This window comes from Sorex araneus, chromosome 11 (genome assembly GCF_027595985.1).
Source record: "Sorex araneus isolate mSorAra2 chromosome 11, mSorAra2.pri, whole genome shotgun sequence".
NCBI classification, from domain to species: Eukaryota; Metazoa; Chordata; class Mammalia; order Eulipotyphla; family Soricidae; genus Sorex; species Sorex araneus.
In genome coordinates, this window is record NC_073312.1 from 46,504,996 (window position 1) to 46,528,620 (window position 23,625).

The following is a 23,625-nucleotide window of genomic DNA, read 5'->3' on the forward strand; positions in this document are numbered from 1 at the left end:
CCCATCCTTTCATCAGTGCACATATTCCACCACCAAGAATCACAGTATACCTCCCCCACCCCCCACCTCCCCAACCCCCCCACCCTGCCTGTGTAACTGATAAATTTCACTTTACTTTTACTTTACTTTGATTACATTCAATATTTGCACCAAAAAAAACCCTCGTTATTTGGAATTTCCCCCCCCCTAAAGTCGGACCTGCTGAAAAGGAAGCATTTAATAATTTGTTTTCCATTGCTGAGAATGAAGAGATATGATGTCAAGCGGCCGCACTGGCAGCCTCATGGTTTTGGATTTCTGTATTTCAGTATTTTAGTAACTAAGTCCAGAGAAATATCTGCCAGAAATTGCATCATTGTAAGCTTGTACCTCTCAGCTACTTTATATTCCACATATGAGTGCACTCTTTCTATGTCTGTCTCTTTCTTTCTGACTCATTTCACTCAGCATGACACTCTCCATGTTGATCCACTTATATGAAAATTCATGACTTGATGTTTTCTGACAGCTACATAGTATTCCATTGTGTAGATGTACCAGAGTTTCTTTAACCAGTCATCTGTTTTTGGGCACTCTGGTTTTTTCCAGGTTGTGGCTATTGTAAACAGTGCTGCAATGAACATAGAAATGCAGATGTCATTTCTACTATACCTTTTTGCCTCTCTGGGATATATTCCCAGGAGTGGTATTGCTGGGTCAAATGGAAGCTCAATTTTTAACTTTTTGAGAATCGTCCATATTGTTTTCCAAAAGGGTTGGACCAGTCGGCATTCCCACCAGCAGTGAAGGAGGGTCCCTTTCTCCCCACATCCATGCCAACACCGGTTGCTTTTGTTTTTTGGGATGTGGGCCAGTCTCTGTGGTGACCTTCACTATCTTCCTTAACTAAGAATTTAACACCCAGTTTAATTAACCAGAGTAACCAGAGTGCTTGTTTTCTTTTTCAAACGCTTATTTAAAATCATCTTTACAAAATGTAAATAATTATTACAAATTGTATTATGTGATTATTCAAACTGACTTACAATAAAGTCTGTATAGTTTTTAAATTTATATGTTACCGGGCTGGAGTGATAGCACAGTGGGTAGGGCATGTTTGCCTTGCACTCGGCCGACCCAGATTCTATCCCCAGCATCCTATATGGTCCCCTGAGCACCGACAAGAGTAATTCCTGAGTGCAGAGCCAGAGTAACCCCTGTCCATCACTAGGTGTGACCCCAAAAAAAAAAAAAATTATATGTTATCTAGACCTTTGGAAAAAATTCTCTCAATTTTGGTATTAACTAATCTGTTAAAGATTAAATAAGGTAAAGAAAATTTCAGAATGTTATTTTAAATAGTGGCTTCAATTCTTGAAACAGGGCAGTAGGATTCTTTCTTTTTTTCTGGTGGTGGGGGGGGGGGGCGCAGCTTGGGCCAAACTGGGTGGTACTCGGAGCTTACTCCTGGCACTACACTCAGGAATCACTCCTGGTGTTCTCAGTCAGGACCATCTGGGATGCCGGGGATCGAACTTGGGTTGACCACGTGCAAGACAAGCGCCCCACCTGCTGTAATACAACTCCAGCCCCAATAAGGAATGTTTCTAATTCAGTGATATTTCTAGGAATTATAAGATGATATTTTCTGCAGCTTTTTTGAACTTTACTAATGCATGAGGGACACTTCAATAGGAGGAGTGCTAGGGGTTTTCTTAGAACTTTTATTTAAAAGTTGACTTCTACAATTGATTTATATCAGTAGTACTTGTTGTATTGCTTAAATGTTCCTAACTCATGACCTAGATGAAATTGTAACAAAGATGATTGTGTCTTTATTTGTTCTGGTCCCACATTGAGCCTGATGTGTGAGCACACATCTGACTTTCATAAATTTTTCATTACTTGATTTTATAATTTAAAAAAGAAGTATATGAGGCTGAGACTGTGACTCAGTGATTAAGTGCATGCCTTGTATAAAGCCCTGGGTCCAATTCCCAGCACAATAAACAATAAACAAACAGAAATGTGTGATTGTTTATGAACCAGTAAAGAGGTTTTTTTTCTCTTGCACATTATATTTTTTCTCCCACTCTCTTTATACACCATGGTTTGCAGAGATTTGTTCAGGCATTCAATACTCCAGCATCAAGCCCGTCTCCCAGCAGGCCCCCTATAATTTATTTTATATAACTTGGACTCTGGGCTCAACAGGACCCGGAAGCAGTGATCCTCTGCCTGCTTCCCCCAGTCTCTGGCAACCCATGTTCCTGGACCAAACAACTGCGAAGGGAAATAAATATATGTGCCTCTCAGAGAGCCTGGCAAGCTTTTGAGAGTATCCCACCCACACGGCAGAGCCTGGCAAGCTCCCCATGGCGTATTCGATATGCCAAAAACAGTAACAATAACAGATCTCATTGCCCTGACCCTGAAAAATGCCTCCAATTGTTGGGAAAGACGAGTAAGGAGAGGCTGCTAAAATCTCAGGACTGGGACAAATGGTGATATTACTGGCGCCCGCTCAAATAAATCGATGAACAGCGGGATGACAGTGATACAGTGATATAACTTGTTACCATTAAATGGCTAGTGGAATGATCAAAAATATTCCATAGAAGAAAATTTGTGAAAATTGTTGTATCACCATGGGGACATTAAGTCCTTGTCTAAGGGTTTACTAGGCTGTTACTCCAGAGTAAGCCTTCTGAGTTAATGCTTTTGTTAGTTGAGATTGGCTGGCTTCTGTGTTACGTTCCCCTCCAGTCTGTTGTGCTACGACTGGGATGTATGTGGTGTGGATTTTGAAGATGTCACTTCATAAAATCCAGAATACTTAAATGGGCTGTCCCATCGGAACAGGGTCGGTAGTTGAATGCACATGGTGGGACGTGGACATGGCTGCCAGGTCCTCTGGAAACAGAGGGAGCACGGGGAGGTCCCCCATCCCGACTCCAAGAAGGCCTGGAGTTTTCAGCCACAAAGACCCGTGCACCTGGAGGTTTGGGCAGGTTAGGTTCTCCGTGGTGCTCAGTCCTGAGGCGGTGGAATGCTGCCAAAGGCAGAGTGTAGGCTTTGGGGTGTGGGAGCGGCTGCCAGGGCTTTGTTTGGGCAGGAGCTGGCCCACCCCTTCGAGAGCGCCCCAGAGGTTATCGCACGTTATATTTAGCTGGACACTGTCAGAAAATTGTTGTAGGTCTCTTGGACTCCATACAAGTCTGGAGCTTTGCATGATCTCTAACTGTTGCTTAATCTTGCTTTGTCTAGTTGATTTATTTTTGTGTTATTTCTAGACCAAGAGCAGCGATGACCTCCTAGCTGGAATGGCTGGGGGGGTGTCGGTGACTAATGGTGTGAAAGGCAAGAAGAGCACCTGCCCGTCCGCAGCATCCTCAGCGTCCGCCCCTGCCATGACCACAGTGGAGAGCAAGTCCAAGACTGGCACAGGTACGGGCGGTATCCAGCTATAAGATTAAAATATGGGTCACCTGAAGTGGTGCTTAGGAGGTCATAGAAAGTGTCAGGTGGACAAGAGCAGGCCAACTGGTATTCCCGCACCCCATGCTTGTCACGAATACTAGCTGCTGGCCACAGCTTCGGGCCAGTCAGCTCTCAGCTCCCCCCTCCCTGCTTACTATCAGCAAGTCCAGGCATTCTGCAGTCGCATCCACAAATATTCCGTTATATTTGAAAAATAAGGATTTTAAAAAATACATATTCACAATATCACCATCAGTCTTTAACTATTGACCCTCATTGTTTGTACCATAAATTATTCAGTCAGTATTTAAGTTGTCTCATTAATTTTATGTTTAAATATTTAATGTCTTGGGGCTGGAGCGATAGCACAGCGGGTAGGGCATTTGCCTTGCACGCGGCCGACCCAGGTTCAATTCCCAGCATCCCATATGGTCCCCTGAGCATTGCCAGGGGTGAGTCCTGAGTGCAGAGCCAGGAGTAACCCCTGTGCATTGCTGGGTGTGACCCAAAAAGCAAAAAAAAAAAAATATTTAATGTCTTTTTTGGATCAGGAGTCACTTAAGGTCTCTAAAGTATACGGGTGATATATTTAAAGTAACAAGTCTTACAATGGAGACGTTACTGGTGCCCGCTTGAGCAAATTGATGAGCAATGGGATGACAGTGACAGTGATTTAAAGTTTTTGGGTTTTTTTTGCAAATTGATTTTTGTAGAGGCTGTTGTTTGACCCATGGAGTTCCCATGCCATCCGTAACCATGTTCTTTTTTTTTTCATTCTTTCTGCTTGCTTAAAATAGATGTCATTGGATAGAGAATCTTGCTGGGACAGATTCAGGTTCCTCCCCCAACTAAAACCCTTTCTGTCTTGGTGGTTATTCATCAAGTGGTACATCTTCCTGCTCATCTCTGTCCATGGTGTTAGCACCTTTGGTGCCCAAACTCAGAGTCATTCATTCATTCTTACTCTTGAAGGGCGATTTGTTTTTAGATCTGATGGAGTCCATCCATTAACTGATCCTGCAATCCAGAGATGCTGCTATCTTAATTTGCTTCTTGTACTAGGCAAGAAAGAAGCCAATACATTAAAATCATGAGTTTATAATAAAGAATGAAGCAAACCCCAAAATTGTAGCAAATTTATTTTTGGTAGACTGTTAGCCCGTGGAGTAGGTAATGAACTTTCTCTCAGCCCAGCTTTGCCTTCTCTGTCCCTAGCACCGAAATGTCCTCCAGTGTATCGCCAGGCCTTGCACTGAATTCTGTGTCACCAGTGTTGCTGGGCACTGGGGCTGCTAAAACTAAAAGCGTTTATGGGATCTAAGAGATAGCAGAGGAGTTAAGGCTTTTGCTGAACCCAATTCAGCCACGTGCAAGGCAAGTGCTTACCTGCAATAGTATTGCCCTTTCCCCGAATATATTGACTTTTTCTGATATAGCACAGCGGGTAGGGTGTTTGCCTTGCACGTGGCCGACCCGGGTTGATTCCTCCATCCCTCTCGGAGAGCCCGGTAAGCTACCGAGAGTATTCTGCCCGCACGGTAGAGCCTGGCAAACTCCTGTGGCGTATTCAACATGCCAAAAACAGTAACAACAAATCTCACAATGGAGACGTTACTGGTGCCCACTCGAGCAAATTGATGAGCAAATTGATGACAGTGCTACAGTGCTACTGTTTGTCTGATGTTCTGTGGTATGAATTTTTTCTTGCATTTATTTAATTTTTTGTGGATTTTTTTTTTTTTTTAACATCTGGCAGTGCTCAAGGCTTACTCTTGGCTCTGCACCCAGGAATCACTCTTGGTGGGCCCAGGGGACCATATGGAGTGGCGGGAATCAAATCAGGGTCAGCCACATGCTGATTGCTCCAGCACTCTTAACATTTGTTTTGATCATATTTTTTTGTTAGGTTTCTTAGATTTATTTATTTATTTATTTTTGCTTTTTTGGGTCACACCTGGTGATGCACAGGGATTATTTCTGGCTCTGCACTCAGGAATTTTCCCCGGCGGTGCTCAGGGGACCATATAGGATGCTGGGATTCGAACCTGGGTTGGCCGCGTGCAAGGCAGATGCCCTACCCGCTGTGCTATCGCTCCAGCCCCTCTTAGATTTTTGTAATTGAAGATTGCCTTTCTCTCTTTAATCTCCTGTAATCTCCCTCTGCCATTTTTTGTTATAATTAGTTTGCTACCTGACTAGTCATAATTCTCTAAAATATTATCCTGCTGGCTACCTTTATATTAGGGTTGAGTGGTTTTTTAAAAATTATGTTTTTTCGGGCTAGAGCGATAGATAGCACAGGGGGTAGGGCATTTGCCTTGCACACGACTGACCCGGGTTCGATTCCCAGCATCCCATATGGTCCCCTGAGCATCGCCAGGGGTGGTTCCTGACTGCAGAGCCAGGAGTAGCCCCTGTGCATTGCCGGGTGTGACCACCAAAAAAAAATTTTTTTTTCTTTTTCTATTTTTTTTTTTTTTGGTAGTGGAGGGGTTCCCAAACGGTGTTCAGGCCATCTTCGGGCATCACCAGTGATTCTTGGCCAGATGTCAGTGCAGGGGCTGGATGTGATACTGTATGGTACCCGGTGTACCCGGGATACTGGGTCACTCTGGCAGTGCTGGGGATCAAACCAGGGCTTCTCGCATGCCAGGTATGTGCTCTACCACTGAGCCACCTTTTTAAAGCACTAATTTAGGGCTCCTGTTAATGTTTGTCTTTTCCTTACACTTTACATTCCGTAAGATTTACTCTTTTGAAGTATATATGCAACTGGGGCTGTAGGTCAGTGTTAGATTACTTGCCTTGCACACATGAAGTTTTGGCACCGTTAAAAAAAAAAAAGAGTGTTCAATAAATTCAGTATACATGGTTTGTTTTTTTTTCCCCCCCAAAAAATTTAAAAACCTTTTTAAACTGCAATTTAAGAGTATCCCACCTCTAATTCAGAGTTAAAGTCTAAATGAAGATGTACATCCCTGGATCTTAATTTCACTATATCTGGGATATAAATTACGTATTTTAAATATTGCTTATGTGCTGGCCTAAATTCTTTATTTTGACATGCAGGCACAAGTTCTTCAGCCAAGCGGAACACTTCCAGTAGTAAAGAATCCAGTTCGACTAGAGAAAGATTGCGTGAACGTACCCGACTAAACCAGAGCAAAAAGCTACCTTCTGCCGGCCAGGGAGCTAACGAAGTGGCATTGGCCAAGCGCTTCCGCAGTCGCACAGCCACGGAATGTGACGTTCGTATGAGCAAGTCTAAGTCAGACAATCAGATCAGTGACAAAGCTGCTTTGGAAGCCAAAGTGAAAGATCTCCTCACACTGGCCAAAACTAAAGATGTGGAAATTTTGCATTTGAGAAATGAACTCAGAGACATGCGTGCTCAGCTGGGCATTAATGAGGATCACTCAGAGGGCGATGAGAAGTCGGAGAAGGAAGCCATCATTGCGCATCAGCCTACTGATGTTGAGTCCACTTTACTGCAGTTGCAGGAACAGAACACTGCCATCCGTGAAGAGCTCAATCAGCTGAAGAATGAAAACAGGATGCTGAAGGACAGGCTGAACGCTCTGGGCTTTTCCCTAGAGCAGAGGTTGGACAATTCTGAAAAACTGTTTGGCTACCAGTCTCTGAGCCCCGAAATCACGCCCGGCAACCAGAGTGATGGTGGGGGGACTCTGACTTCTTCCGTAGAAGGCTCGGCCCCTGGCTCCGTGGAGGATCTCTTGAGTCAGGATGAGAACACCCTCATGGACCACCAGCACAGTAACTCCATGGACAATCTAGACAGTGAATGCAGTGAGGTCTACCAGCCCCTTACGTCGAGTGATGACGCCCTGGACGCGCCATCATCCTCGGAGTCGGAAGGCCTCCCGAGCATCGAGCGCTCTCGGAAGGGGAGCAGCGGGAATGCCAGTGAAGTGTCCGTTGCTTGCTTGACGGAACGGATACACCAGATGGAGGAGAACCAGCACAGCACGAGCGAAGAGCTTCAGGCAACGCTGCAAGAGCTGGCGGATCTGCAGCAGATTACCCAGGAACTGAACAGCGAAAACGAAAGACTCGGGGAGGAGAAGGTTATTCTGATGGAGTCCTTATGTCAGCAGAGTGATAAGTTGGAGCACTTTAGCCGGCAGATCGAGTATTTCCGCTCCCTTTTGGACGAGCATCACATTTCTTACGTCATAGATGAAGATGTAAAAAGCGGACGCTACATGGAGCTGGAGCAGCGTTACATGGATCTGGCTGAGAACGCCCGCTTTGAGCGAGAGCAACTCCTAGGTGTCCAGCAGCATTTAAGCAACACTCTGAAGATGGCCGAACAGGACAATAAGGAAGCCCAAGAAATGATAGGGGCACTCAAAGAGCGCAATCACCACCTGGAGCGCATCATCGAGTCTGAGCAGAAGGGCAAAGTGGCCTTGGCAGCCACGCTAGAGGAGTACAAGGCCACCGTCGCCAGTGACCAGATAGAGATGAATCGCTTGAAGGCCCAGCTGGAGAACGAAAAGCAGAAAGTGGCGGAGCTGTACTCCATCCACAACTCTGGGGACAAGTCCGATATCCAGGATCTCCTGGAGAGCGTCAGGCTGGACAAGGAAAAAGCAGAGGCCTTGGCGAGTAGCCTGCAGGAGGATCTGGCCCACACACGGAATGACGCTAACCGATTGCAGGATGCCATTGCGAAGGTACTGTGAAGTGTGCCGGATCCGCCAGCCACACCGTTGTAGTATCACTTGGGTGGTATGTCCTTGGCTGGATCTTTTTTGTTGTTGCTTTGGGGAGGGTTTTCTTGGCATTTGTTTTTGTTTTGGGGCCACAGTTGGCAGTGTTCAGACTTATTCCTGACTCTGTACTCAGGGATCACTCCTGACAGCGCTTGTTGGACCACACAGGGAACTATATCTCCAGCCCCAGTGCAGTTATTATTTTGTTCTGTTTTTTTGTTTGTTTGTTTTGGGGCCAAACCCCGTGATACTGAGGAGTTACTCCTGGTTCTGCACTCAGGAACTCCTCCTGGCAGTGCTCATGGGACCCTGTGGGGTGCTGGATGCTGTACTATCTCTCCAGCCCGTGCTGTGATTTTTTTAAAGTAAGAAACAATAGTAAGTCTTTGGCCAAAATATAAGTAATTCAGACTGTTTTTTCTTATTAAGATCACTCAAAAAGACACAGTTTTTCTTATTTATTATGTATTAGAGCGTGTGTGTTGAAGGGAACTAATCTACATGCAATGACAACGTTTGAAAATGTGTTCCCACCTTTTGGGGAGAGGGGATGGCTTGGGTGGGCTTCCAAGCCACCAAACCCCGCATGGAGCTCCACCAGCAGTTCTCACCAACTGGGCAGGCAGTTCCGTGCCAGGTGAAGACACGAAGCTGCTGGGGGCACTCTGGCAGTGCTGGGGACCGACCGGGCTACACCTGGCGATGCTCTGAGGACTGTGCGATGCCAGGAATTGAACCTGGGTCCAGTGCGTCTGAGGCACCCTCACCCCTGTACTATCTCCTGGCCCCAGGCACTTGTTCCCACTTTCAATTTGATGTTGAAACTATGACAAATTAGATACCATTTTGGTGGGAGAACATGTTCATCACGTATCAAATTTATGTCTTTATCCCAAACTTTGGAGGAAAAAATTTCAAAAATTTCCGCATAAATAATCTGGTTATTTAATGACCTATCAAAATAATTCTAGTCATTGATGTCATGAGAGGGCAACAGATTACGTCATGATTCAGACAGCAAATGACACTCGAGTATGTTGCCTGCATTGTTGCAGAGCACTTTGTTTCCCCCTGCTTTTTGGGTCACACCTGGCAATGCACAGGGTCACTCCTGGCTCTGCATTAAGGAATTACCCCTGACAGTGCGCAGGGGACCATACAGGATGCTGGGAATCGAACCCAGGTCGGCCATGTGCAAGGCAAACACCCTACCGCTGTGTTATCGCTTGACCCAGTAGAGCACTTTTTTAAGGCTTGTTAAACAGTTATGCACTGGTAGTTTTAGTTTATGCTTATCAGCTCACACTTTTTATTTTTATTTAAAAAAATTTTTTTATTGGTGGATCACCATGAGGTACAGTTATAGACTCACAAACTCTCGTGCTTGTGTTTTAGTCATAAAATGCTCGAGTACCCATCCCTCCACCAGTACCTATTTTCCACCGCCGATGATCCCAGTATCCCTCCTGTGCCCCCCCACCCCATCCCCCCAGCTCCCACTTTTTAAAATCTACCTGAGTTACAGAATGGATCTAAGAACTACTGACTTTTCTAATGTGCATCATCCATTTACATAGGTAGAAGATGAGTATCGAGCCTTCCAAGAGGAAGCTAAAAAACAAATTGAAGACTTGAATATGACTCTAGAAAAACTAAGATCAGAACTGGAAGAAAAAGAGACAGAACGGAGTGACATGAAGGAAACCATCTTTGAACTTGAAGATGAAGTAGAACAGCATCGAGCTGTGAAACTTCATGACAATCTCATTATTTCTGATTTAGAGAGTAAGTGAGAAGGGGACTTGTTATTTCTTTTCTGTCCTCTTAACATGTTGGGGTAGTTTATATTCAGTTACAAAGTAAAAATAATCAGTGAAGTAGTTCAAGGGGAGTGGCACAGCTGACTGGGAGAAATACGCTTATGATAGAGAGAACCACGACTTCCTTATCCACTTGTTTGTTGACATTTTGTGTTTTTTGTTGAAGTTCTGTGTTTTGTCCTCAGGCACATCTGTTTGGTTTTCAGCTTCCAGTATTTTGTTGTTGTGTCTTGCTACTGTATTCCTTCACTCCTTCAGTTATTTGAACTAATTCTTTAATCCTTTTACATCAAGTTTTGTTCAAACTGAGTAAATTTCTCTCCAGGTCTTAATTTTGTTTACATCAAGAGGGCTGTTGTTCTGCGGTTTCCCTTGGACACTGCTGAGTTCCCTTGTTTTTCATTATTCTTAACATTTCGTGGGAACTAAGGATGAACGTCAATTTTCACATAGTCTGAGCAGAGATCTAGTCTGCTGTTCGCTGTACCAGGCTTCTGTTCTTGCCGCTATCAAATTCTGTCCAGTACTACTGCTTGGGAGGAATTTTCACATGTAGCAGGACAAGCTGTGGTGGTGGAAGGCTCACGGCGGGAAGGCTAGGTCTGGAGTGAGACCCTGAGGGTTAGCAGCCTGTTCAGACGTGTGGAGTGGCTGGAACAGAACCGGTGTATGGCTGCATTGTTTTGGGTGTGGAGGAGGGCTTGCAGAAACAGAAGGGGCCAAGCGGAAGAGGTACTCTTCTCTCTTTTTTTCTTTTTTAATTAATTAATTAATTTTGCTTTTTTTGGTCACACCCAGCAATGTTCAGGGGTTACTCCTGGCTCTGCACTCAGTAATTACTCCTGGTAGTGCTGGGGGACCATATGAGATGCCAGGGATCGAACCCGGGTTGGCCGCATGCAAGGCAAATGCCCTACCCGCTGTGCTATCGCTCCGGCCTGGAAGAGGTACTCTTCTCACCTAAAAACCTGCTGGGCCAGAGGGTTTGGGGATGGTTCAGGGCTTGCAGAGATGGCATCAGGCATGGAGGTGAATTCAGGTATTGGGACAATTTTATGATCTCCTCATTGAAACTGGAATTTTAAGATTGTGCAATAATTTTAAGAATGTGCAATAATTTTTTAAAAAAACTTATATAATTTACTTTAAACATATAAAAAGTTGCATAGTACAGAACATTTATATCTAGAAAATGTTAATATATCTTCTGATATACTTATGTTGTAAATGAGGAAATTAATACAGTGGAAAAATTTGGGAACACTTTGGATAGTTATGTCATTGATAGAGGCACACTGTATTGTTTAGGCCGTATTCTGGGTGAGTAATAACCTTATTTAATCACAAGGATTCATTCGACAGACAAAAACTAAAAAGTGGTTTGCAAAAACATGAGTGGTTGATTCCCCCAAAGTGCTGCTAAGAGATAAAAGCTACGGAAAGTTTAGGATCAAAGTTGGTTAAGGAGACTCGATGGTTAAAGTTTGGTCTAGTACTATAGGGGAATGTTCTATAGGAGAACATTGTTCTATAGGGGAACATTGCTTTATAAAGCAGCAGTTCTCAGTCATGGGCCATATGGCCCCTTGTGGGCCCTCAGAATATTCCAAGGGGCCACAAATGAAAATCACAGAAATGGGGGCGGCGGGGGGTGGGGGGCATGGCATGAGACCAGAGGGCCAACTGGTGGTTCAGGGAAGTCAGAGGAGGAAAATAAGGTTATAAGGAGCAGTGATCAGAAAAAGTTTAAGAAACATTGCTTTAAAGGACACTGTAACAAAGTAGATGGTTGCCTGAAGTCCACAACTATACTGTGTTTATAGTAGATGTTTCTGTTCTTAGAACAACACTATATTTAGGACTTAAGGTTATGCATATATTCTAGGATGGTTCAAGAAAAAATTTGGGTAAGGAGGGAAGGAAGTAGGATGGATAGATAAGCTACAGGCAGGGATAGAAGACAGTAAATGGTCAAACAGATGGATAATTTGCCAACTAGGCGATTCTGAGTAAAGGGCTTATGGTTTTTTACCTACATATTTCACTTTTTTTTTTTTTGGTAAGTTTTAAATTCTTTGTAGTACATTAAAAATTTTTAAAAAGCGTTCTTCATCCAGATTATTCAGATGTTAAATTTTAAGTTGTAATACACTTTAGTGATGTCCAGGAGGATTTTTACATGAGGTTCTCTGACTTGATATCTGTGATAACTGCTCCCAAGTGCTGACGTTGGCTCACGGGAGATTGACACGGCAGGTGAAGCACGAAGCACCACCCGGACTCCATGTGTTGTAGAGACAGGTGGGGAGGTTTGGACTGTTTCTTCTTTCTTCCAGAGAGTGGGTCATTTTATAGGCTCCCTAAATATGTCTTAGACACTTGGGACTCTAGAGCATTGGTCCAGCATCTGTAGATTGACTCCCCGGGTTATTTAGAACATTCTCAGGCATCTGGATAGAAAAGTAGCTCACTGGGGTTGTGTGTCTTAGAGATGAATTAATTTTTCACCTAAAGTTTAAAAAATTTGAATATATTTATATGTAATTGCGTTTGATTATGTTTTAACTAAGAAGATTTATCTAATTTTATTTTCTTGAGAGACTATAATTTTCTAGATTATTATGCATATTTTCCATTTAGTAGCCATAATAACATTTCCCTTGTAAGATTTTTGATTTGTATGTGGAAAGAGTGACATCTTGTGGTAACCAGTATAATAACAAGAAAAGAAATAACGGAATGACTTTGGGGTGGAGCGGAACTGGGGCCACTCCTGGTGATACTCGGGTTACTCCTGGTCCTGCACCCAGGACTCACTCCTGATGGTGCCCAGGATAGAATTTGGGTTTGCTCCATGCAAGGCAGGCACCCCACCCACCCTGCCACCTCTCCAGCCCCTGCGATGGCATTTACCATCTTGTAGTAATCAGTATACTAGCAGAAAAGAGATGGCCTGGGGTGCAGTTTATTCTTCGATAAAAATGAAATGGAATTAGGGTTGAGGGTGTAGCTTTGTGGCAGAACACTTGCCTAGCTTGTGGGAAGCCCTGGATTTGATCCCTGACGCTTTAAAAAAAAAAAAAAGCCTGAAATCCTGACTAAAGAGAATGTTCAGGAGCCAGAGCGATGGTGCAGCCAGTAGTGTGCTTGCCCTGGAAGCAGCTTCCCGAGGTTCCTGTACCCATCTGGTTCCCTTGGGCACAGAATCAGGAGGCAGCCTCGAGAATCTCTGGGTGTGGCCTAGAAACCAAAAAATTTTAAAAATTAGCCGTGAAATTTTTTTCTCTCCAACATTTTGAATAAAAACTCAAGTATGCAGAGAAACTAATAGTATAGCTAGCACCTGCTATTTGGTTTGACACATTACTGATATTTTGCAGTGTTAACCTTCATACAAATTGTGTGTGTGTGTGTACATATATATATATATATATATATATATATATATATACTTGACTCAATCAATTGACAGTAAGTTGTAGATATTGGTACTTAAGTCTTAAATATTTCAGCATGGAGCTCCTAAACATTTGCCTCAGACACTCGTAATACTGTATCACATCTAGTAGCACTGTAACAATGTCGTCTGGAGCGGGCAACAGTAACGTCTCCATTGTGAGACTTGTTGCTGTTTTTGGCATATCGAATACGCCAAGGGGAGCTTGCCAGGCTCTACCGTGTGGGCAGGATACTCTCTTGGTAGCTTGCTGGGATCTTCGAGAGGGATGGAGGAATCGAACTCAGGTCAGCCATGTTCAAGGCAAATGCCCTACCCGCTGTGCTACCACTCCAGTTCATCACATCTAGTAAAACAAGTCAGTTCTCTATGATGCTGACTTTTAGAGATTCCCAGCTCTTCACACCCAGTGGTACTTGGGAGCTGCTCCTGCTTCAGTGCTGGGGGGACTGTGCAGTGCGAGGGCAGCACTCAGAACTCCCTCAGTCAGAGCATGCACCCCAGCCCTTTGAGCCATCTGCAGGCCGAACAAGTTTCATGTGTTACATTGGTCGTTTTGTATCCCCTTATTCTCATGGGAGCTTACTTTTTTCCTGGAAAATTCTTGAGTTTGGAATTGATGTCAAATCAGCACTTCATAAAAGGGACTTAATAATAGTGTTCATTGAAAAATTGATACTTTTTCCCCTCTGGAATGTTTTAGTATCCACCCTACAATTTGATTTTAGAACTTTTTCATTACCCCAGAAAGAAACCCTGTACCTATTAGTAATCATTCTTCATTTACCCTAAAAGGATCTGACTTCATATTTAGTGAACACAATTGAAAACAGCTATTGTCATACCTGGGATATAGAGGAAAATATGCTTATAATGAATATATACCTAATCTCTAGAGAAGTAAAACGGAAGAACAAGTAGGTATTTTAGAACTGAAGAATTTTAATAGCACATGCAAAAATTTTACTGAACAAGTTGGTTTTTTTTTTTTTTCTTTTGGGGTCACACCTGGCGATGCACAAGGGTTACTCATGCACTCAGGAATTGCTCCTGGCGGTGCTCCCGGGACCATATGGGATGCTGGGAATTGAACCCGGGTCAGCTACCATGCAGGGCAAACGCCCTACCCGCTGTGCTATCGCTCCAGCCAGAATTGTGTATTTTAATAGGCAGTTGCCTATTAAAGAGTTTTTATGTACTTTAATGTACGTATGTTTTTATGTATTAGCTATGTATTTTAATAGGCAAGGTTGACTATTAAGAGCAGTCTAACTGATTTCTAGAATAAAAACGTCAGTGTGAAATTCAATTATAATTTGTAATTTAAAAATTAGACTGTGGTAGTTCTGTTCTTTGAATTTAGTTTTGCGTTTCAGTTGAAGTCAGTAGATGGCAGTGTCCCTCACACTGGGAAACTGCAGCCAGGTGCATTCAGAGTGCATTGCTGGCGTTGCTTCATTTGTCTGAAGGTGAATTCTTTATGACCAGAAGAACAGGAAAACAGTGTTCAGTGGAGAATAGGCTACACATCCCCCTCCCCCCCACTTTCTTGCTTGTCTTGACAATTCTTGCTTTTAAATAGGTGTGGTATAATTTAACGGTATAACCCCCAGTATTTCCAACTCCATCTTTCAGTGTCTATCTTTGCTCCTTATCTGGGTCACTAATATCACCAGACCTTGATATAGTTCACATCCAGGGTTATTAGGAGAAGGTAGGTATTAGACTTACCTGTTTACCTTGGTTATTAGCTTGCCCCTATCTATAGTGGATATGGATGGTCCATTTCACCCTGAGTTTATAGCTGAATTAGATGTAAGTAGCTGGTATATTACAAGTTTTAACTCTTTGCGTATAGAAACACCATCCTTTGCTAGCTCAGTGCCAGATTTGCTGTCCTGTGCTGCAGAGCATGTATAATAGGTAAGGCAGTTGCTTTGCAGGTGTCTGGACCCCATTCAGTCACCTAGGCTGCATATGTGCCCCAAGAGTGACCCCTGAGCACAGAGCCAGGGGTAATCCCTGGGTACCCCCATGTCGTGTTCCTTGCCATCCCCTCTAACATACCCCCCAAAATTGATCTCTCTCTAAGTGGGTAGGGGCTGTATATTTTTTCTCTATCCTTCCTGTCAAATCAGTGAATAAAGGAAGGAGGTAATGGCTTTTTATTTCATAGTCTCTAGCACTTTTTTTTTTTAATTTTGAGCCAGACCCATTGGTACGGTACCCAGGATCAAACCCTGTTTGTAAAGCAAAGCAAACCTCTGTTTGTAAAGCAGGACTCTAGTCCTTTGAGTTACCTCCCTGGCCCAAACCTCAGCCTTGTTGAATAGTTTGGGGACTACAAGAGGAAGTTAGTTATCTAATGGTCAACTACTGCTTACTGCATTTGACCAGACCCCTTCCATATTATTTTTATCTGACTTTAGTAAGTATAAATTATATTTATAATAAACATATAGTCTGAGTTTCATATTGTTCCTGGAGTGAATGTATTCCATTTATTTTAAGATATAAGAAGATTCTGTGTATGTGTGTGTATGTGTGTGTGTGTGATGGCTCATTGGCATAAACACCTGCCTCGTGCATGTAAAGCTGTGAATTCTTCCCCAGTGCCGCCCATGGGTGCCAGGTTCAGTATTGGTAGTTGTGCTGCTGGGAAATCACACTGAGTGCTACAGCAGAGCACTGTTTCTGGTGTCGCCCAGCCAGATGTGTGTGGCCCGCAGCTGCAGTATCTGACCCCTGGCGAGCATCACAGTAAAAGCATGTATAAGTAGCCCAACTAAAAGTGTTTGATGAGCACTTGGGCCAAGTCTGAAAGCACCTCACCTTACATAGGCATGTGTACGGCCCCCGGGCCATTGCAGCGATAGCAAAGGGAATAAAGAGCAGAAGAGAAATGTAATGGCATTAAATTTGAGGGGTAATGTCACAAATTTCTCCCAGCACATTGCTGAAAATGCTGGAGAAGCAGGAGGAAAACATCAGTTTAGTCATGTTTAGGGTCTTGAGGCTAGAGACCCATGAAATGGGGAAGTGACAGATGGTTTCTTCCAAGGCAGCCAGTGGTGAGCAAGTTTCTTTATTTAACACAACTGGGGAGGATTCTACTGTGGCGGCGTAGGGAGAACTGTAGCTGTTTGTACTTTCCTTTTATGTTTTGAACTTTAATCATTCAGTTATTAAAAATAAAGTAATAATTTAGCCTTTTATTAAAAGAAATCTTTTGGGGGGGGCTGTTGTTTTTGAGCTACACCCAGCTGTGCTTGGGAATCACTCCTAGCTCTGTGTTCAGGAATCTTGGCGGTGCTTGGGACCCATGTGCTGGGATTGAACTGAGGTTGACTGTGTGTAATACAAACACATTACCCGCTCTAGTGGCCCCAAAGGATTTTTTAAATTGCATATATCATTGTACCCAGGTGTTCACTATGTCACATTTCCTGCTACTAATAAGAAGGAAACGCCTCATCAAAAGTCTATTATGATATCCCTGACAAGAGTTAATGTGGAATAATTAAGCGAACAATCCTAGGCAATAATTCTCCCAGTGTTATACTCTTGCTTCTCTCATTGTCATGCACCTTAGTTTATCTGTTTCATTTTAAAGGCCTCGTATTTAAATACCTTAAATATCCTTGAGATTAAAAGTTTACACTTTCATAGAGGTAATCTTATTCACCAATAGTTTGTCTGTTTCTAGCAGTTAATTTTAGTTAACTATTTGTTTCAGAATGAGACAATGAAGGAGGGAGTAATCTAGGAATTGTGACTTAAACTTAGTATTTCTCTTAGTAATATTGGTTAAAGTTGATTTGAGTGTTCCTTATTTTCTTCTAAAGTTTTGAATTAAAAAGAAAAAGTCTTGGGGCTGAAGAGATAGTACAGCAGGAAGGGCACCTGTTCTGCCTGCGGCCAGCCCGCAATCTCTAGCACCCCAGATAGTCTCCCAAGCACCACCTAGAGTCATTCTTGAGCTCAGAGCCAGAAGGAACCCCTGGGCTCCCAGGGGTGACCCTCAGACCAAAGAAAAAGAAAAAGAGATCATAAGAAAGTTTAAAGAAAAAAAGACACCTTGAGGCTGGAGAAATAGTATAGTGAGTGAGTAAGGTATTTGCCTTACCTTCGGCTGACCTGGGTTTGACCCCCCAGCACCCTGTATTGCTCCCCTTCCCGAGTCTACCAGAAGTGATCTTTGAGCACAGAGCCAGTCGCACACCCTGAGTACTTCTGGGTGTGACCCAGAAAACAAAACAATTTCGACAAATTCTTGGGCCTGGGAAGGTGGCTCAAAAGTTAATCTCGTCATACTTTGCATGTAGAATCTTAGCATCTGCTTCCTAGCGCCAGGGGCCTGCCTCCCTTCCCTAAGCATCAGTGGTTTTGCGTATCCCTCCTCCTCCAGGTAGTGTTTGCCGGGAACTAGAGAGATAGCTCAGCAAATTAGATTGTGTGCTGTGCATGCAGGAACCCAGGGTTGATCCCCAGCATGACGCGCACAGCCCCCACAGGAACCCACTCCCCAACACTGAATGGAGTGGCACCTGAACACCAATGAGTGTGGGCCCTCTCCCTGCCCCCCCCCCGCCCCCCGCCCCTCGATCATAGCAAAACAATAAAGCGTCTTCGGGAAGGCTTTTTTAAAAATGTCAAATTGATGTACTCCTTTATACTACTAGTTTTGGACATAGCTCTAAATTCTTAAATTTTTGTGGTCTTTTCAGATACAGTTAAAAAGCTCCAGGACCAAAAACATGACATGGAAAGAGAAATCAAGACACTCCACAGGAGACTTCGGGTAGGATAAGTCTTCATGTATTATCACATTAGAAAGCATAGTTCCATGAAACTTGAGAGTAGTGCAGTAAATTGGCCCTGATATCGTTAATCTTACACTCCAGATGCAATTATTATATTGACCCCCTGGATTTGCGGCAGAAAAAAAAGTGCCATCATCCCCAATTTTGGACTGGCACTAGATTCCACATGGAAGAATGAATGAGTTTAGTGCTGATGAGTTTAGATTCTGGAGAGAGTAGATTGAGGAACCAGGTGTTAAATTTCAAAAAGAACATGTAGTAGCTCTCAGTGATAAAAGCTTGGGAAGCATGATAAGGATGCTTTCAGTCTTTGGGTTTGATTGGCTTCCTAGCAGCAGGGCTGCTCCAGGGTAGCAGGTGGGGGAGAGTTAATCTCGTCACTGGGGCTGTGCCTCAGTCGCTGTGGTAGCCTTCTTGGGGTTAGGAAATTGCTCTGATGTGGTGCAGCTGTGGCTTTGTGGTGAGATGCCCTGGGAAGCTTTCCCCACCCAGCTGCAACCAAATCTTCCTTGGCTGTGGGAAGCAGTGGACCAAGTAATTCCTAAACTCCTCTCCTTGTATGACTCTGTCTGCCTCGGTTCGTTTAGTGTTTTTCTTTGGGCTTCCTCTTCCTTTTCCTTTACTTTTGATTTTTTTTTCCTATTAGTTTTTGATGTCAGGGTATTTATAGTTTTCGTGTAAAATCTTTATGGTTCACACACAATTTATTTACTCTCTGAGGTTTTAGAGGTAAGGCACTATAAGTTTTGGGCGATGTGTTTATTTTTATAGGACTCACTTTGAAATTGTATGTGCGGAGGAGAGAGTTTTTTAGCATTTAGCGTTGTTGAGGACTCCTTTTCCTCATTCAGAGCAGGTTCACTGATAACTCATTACTTCTTAGTAAAGGGTAATAACACTTCCTTGAGGGGTAAAAAAAAAATCAATCCTCAGTTTAAAGTACACACACTATAAGAATCTGATCATAAACACATTTATTATTTTCAAGTAAGTCTTCATTGCTCTCTTTGGGAAATATAATTTTAGTTTTTTATTATAGGAAGAATCTGCAGAGTGGCGGCAGTTTCAAGCTGATCTTCAGACTGCTGTGGTCATTGCAAACGACATTAAATCTGAAGCACAAGAGGAGATTGGGGATCTGAAGCGCCGGTTACACGAGGCACAAGAGAAAAATGAGAAACTCACAAAAGAATTGGAAGAAATAAAATCTCGCAAGTATGTTTAGGGAAAACTACATTTGTCCCCTTTATGTCAATGGAGAATACTTTAGTCTCACTTTTGTGATAAGGTTTTATGTGAAAAACATGGGATTCAGCATTAATATGGCTGAGTTTGGATCTAGTGGAAATTCCTCAGTTTTTCTGTTTTTCTGACCCTGTTAAATAGTGCATCTAAACATCTGCATGGATGCTTGGAATTGTCAGTGTCTATAATCAACAACATAGAAGGGCTAGAGTGATTCCTGGCGCATGGGTACATTGTAGTTCTCTCCATCCTCTTCTCTCTCCTCAGCCCTTCACTTTTTGTTTTGTTTTGGTGTTTCACTAAGTGGTGCTCAGTGCTTATTCCTGGCTCTCTGCTCCGGGATCACTCCCGGAGGTGTCTGGGGGACCATATGGAATGTCAGGGATTGAACCTGGGCCAGCCATGTGTGAGGCAAACACCCTGCCCACTGTACTGTCTCTCCGGCCTGTTTTGGGATTAAGGATGTAGAGTCCTGTTCAGTTCTGCTTCTTACTATTTATCTGATCTTGGTCCAGCCCCGAGACTCAGTTTGTTAACCTTTAAAATCTTTAGTGTTTAGGGCTCTAAGGCTTGAATGAGCTGTGCCTGCCAAGGACAGTGGAGAGTAAACTTCAGCAGTGTTTTTTAGAGACTTAAAGTGCAAAATGAATTCTTCTCTCTCATTCACTGGAGTTTTCACTTCAGTCATGCTTGTAGCCATTTTTTGGTAGTCATTTTTCGTAGTCATGCTTGTAGATTTTTTTTTCTTCCCTAGCTTAGGGAGGTCATTGTAAACTGAAAGTATTCAGTGAGATCACATTTGTTTTTTGAGTAAATCTGTTGTGAGATAGACATCTTCCCACTTTTAAAGATTGCCCTGATGATATTATTGTAATGTTAATTAAAACATTAACAAATTCAGGGCTGGAGCGATAGTAGAGCAGCTAATGTATTGATAAGCTCAAATAAATTATATAATGTCAGGTATCAATATTTAGAAAATTCGAGTAACTGAGTAAGCCGGTATTTTCTCTATCACTGATGTGTACACAGTCACATCGGGTTAAAAGATCATTCAAAGTCTGACAGATCAGGGGATTTTATGAAAGAAGGAAAAGTTTGTTCCTCTGGTTTTAGATTTCACATAACACTAGACTTTTAAGTTAACTGCTGTTTTTTTCATTTTGGTGTACCATTGAAGAATAATTAGCCTCATTTTTTATTTACTTAAATGTCATTGGAATAGCCTTTCTCTTTTCAACTACCTATCAGTTCAATCTTGGCTTTTTTATATTGCATTAAATACAGAAGAATTGGCAGTCCAGCTGTTGCCTGCCAAGCTGGATATTATTAGATATACTGAAGTGTAAAAATCACTGCTATTACTCTTATTGATATTTTAATAAAAATTTTGGTAATGAGGCCTAATTTGTAAATATTTCTTAGTTTTAATTTCTAATACAGCAAGTCTCAGTAGATGTAACCCACATAAAAATTTTAATTTTTTTTGGTGGCTTGCTTTTGGGTCACATCTGGCAGTGCTTGGTTGCTACTCTCAGTAGTCCTGGGAACCCCATGTGGGGCGGTGCCCCGAGACTCCTACATGCAAAGCATGTAAGCATGTGCTCCCTCCCTTTAAACTGTCCTGTAATACCTTTTATTTCCTCCTTTCTGCTGTATTATGGATTAAACCCAGGGCCTCCCACGTATAAAAAATATTTTTTTATCACTGAATAACATTTCTAGCCCCCACAATAATTTTTAGAAGTGAAAAGGGAGCAGTCTCCATTAGAAGAACCAAATGGCTATTAGAAACAAGTTTTTCTAAGGACTGGCTTACTTTTCTGTGCACTCAGAATCTCAGTTGCTAGTTACGTGACGTTTGCCAACTCGGCAGCTGTGATCTCATTCCAGATTAAAACTTCTGTGTTACTCAGCTCAGTGAATTAGAACTGGCCAGAAATGAGATGGAATTGATTTTCTCAGATGACTCATGGTCCATCACATCAAGATGTAGGAGACTCATGTTACTAATATAGACACAGCCTTTCCCCACCCCACCCCTCCCTCCTTCTTGATAGCAGATCACATCAGGTTTTTTTGTTGTTATTTGTGGGTTTTTGTTGTGGTTTGGTTTGGTTTGGAGGCCACACCTGGCCACCTGGCGGTACTCAGGGCTCAGGCGCCTGGCAGGTTCCAGGGACCATGCGGGGTGCCAGGACCAAGCCTGGGTCTACCACCTGCAAGGCCAACATCCTACCCACTGTACTATCACTTCAGCCACCCTGTTGTGTGTTTTGAAAGAGAACGAGCTTCGGTTTAATTTCTTTGTGCCTCTGTGTCTGCACACAGCACACAGCGTAGTGAGTCAGTGTCAAGTCTCCTGTACCCGGGAATTCCCAGGCGCTCCCGGGAAAGGCAGCCCTGCTCAGCTGCATGGCACATTCCCGGCTCTGAATTAAGATCTTTGGCCAGTCTGCCTCCCGTTTTACTGGTAATTGCTTACTGATGTCTTCACCTTGCACTCAGATGAAAATGGAATCTGATGGTTGTTTAACCTACTTAGGATAACCTGATATAAAAAATTTAATATAATTTCCTGGCATTTACCAATCAAATGATAGTATTAGACCAGGTCATTTGCTCAGCTCAACTGATACTATGTTTAAAAAAAATTGATACTTCTTAATTTTTCAGTTGGGAAAGGGAAAGGTCTACTTTTACATGTATTTTTAAAAAAGACTCATTTGAGAATTGCTTTCAGGCAAGAGGAAGAGCGAGGCCGGGTGTATAACTACATGAACGCTGTTGAGAGAGATTTGGCAGCCTTAAGGCAAGGAATGGGACTGAGTAGAAGGTCTTCTACTTCCTCTGAGCCAACCCCTACGGTAAAAACCCTTATCAAGTCCTTCGACAGTGCATCTCAAGGTAATTTCTTTTGGTGGTTGTTGTTTGTTTGGTTTTTGGTTTGGGGGCCACACCTGACCATGATCAGGGCTTATTCCTGGCTCTGTGCTCAGGGATCATTCCTGGCAGGGCTTGAGGAACCTTGTGGGGTGCTTGGGATTGAACCCTAGTTGGTCATGTGCAAGGCTATCGCCCCAGACCCCAAGGTAGTCTCTTCAACACTGCCCAGGGCAGGCAGTGTTATATACTTACTTTTGTTCTCTTACCTGATTTACTAATTTTTTTCACTCTTTTACTCTCTCAAGTCTCATCAAATTTCATACTGTCTTGATGAGTTAGTCTTACTCTGAGGTGAATTTTAATAGATTTGGGATCGCTTCAGTTTCAGAGATCTTGGCCTCAGACCTGTGCCTCAATCTCATATATAGACATGTCTTTGCACATACCTGTAATTTCACACACACCTGTGCTTTAGATCTTTCAGATACATGACTGAAATTATCTTTTCCTTCTTCTTAACTACTTGAGGCTTATATATCCAAATGTTTACTTGATATTCACATGCGCTAGCCCTCTGAACATCTGTGTCGAAAATCAAGCTCTTGTCTTTGAACTTCAGTTTTTAATCTTTTGTCAGTGGTGGCACCACTCCACTCTAAAATCCTTCCTTCTTTGTTACTTTTGATTTGGGGGTCGTATACCCAGCAGTGTTCCGTGGCTACTTCCGGCTTGGTACTTGGGGGTGGCTCTCTGGCAGTGCTTAGGGAACCATGTGGGATGCTGGATATTAAACTTGGGTTGGCCATGTGTAAGACAGGCACCCTACCTACTGTACTATCTCTCTGGCTCCTCGTGTGTAAATACTTTAAACTTTATTCTGATTCACTCTGAATCAGTATATATTCTAATCAGAATAGAGTTCAAAGAGGTTTTATTCTAGTGGTTATTCCCAAATTAGCTTTCTTTGACTTAAAAGCAGACCAAATTTTTTTTTTCTTTTTTGGGCCACACCTGGTGATACTCAGGGGTGACTCCTGGCTCTGCACTCAGGAATCACCCCTGGCACTGCTCAGGGACCATATGAGATTCTGGGAATCGAATCTGGGTCGACCACATGCAAGGCAAATGCCCTACCTGCTGTGCTATTGCTCCAGCCCCCCAAAATCATATTTTTAAAAAATATTTTAGATGTTTCATTT

The 23,625-nt window shown here is 43.0% G+C and overlaps 1 protein-coding gene across 1 annotated transcript in view; it reads left to right on the plus strand.

Annotated features, from left to right (window-relative positions):
• SPECC1L (sperm antigen with calponin homology and coiled-coil domains 1 like) overlaps nt 1-23,625 on the plus strand; it is a 114,611-nt gene that overhangs the window by 42,119 nt on the left and 48,867 nt on the right. Inside the window, exons 3-8 of the mRNA XM_055119046.1 lie at nt 3,273-3,426; nt 6,529-8,156; nt 9,773-9,980; nt 18,200-18,273; nt 19,335-19,510; nt 22,284-22,447. Of these exons, the coding sequence (XP_054975021.1) occupies nt 3,273-3,426; nt 6,529-8,156; nt 9,773-9,980; nt 18,200-18,273; nt 19,335-19,510; nt 22,284-22,447 (2,404 nt within the window). The remainder of the gene's footprint in view (nt 1-3,272; nt 3,427-6,528; nt 8,157-9,772; nt 9,981-18,199; nt 18,274-19,334; nt 19,511-22,283; nt 22,448-23,625) is intronic.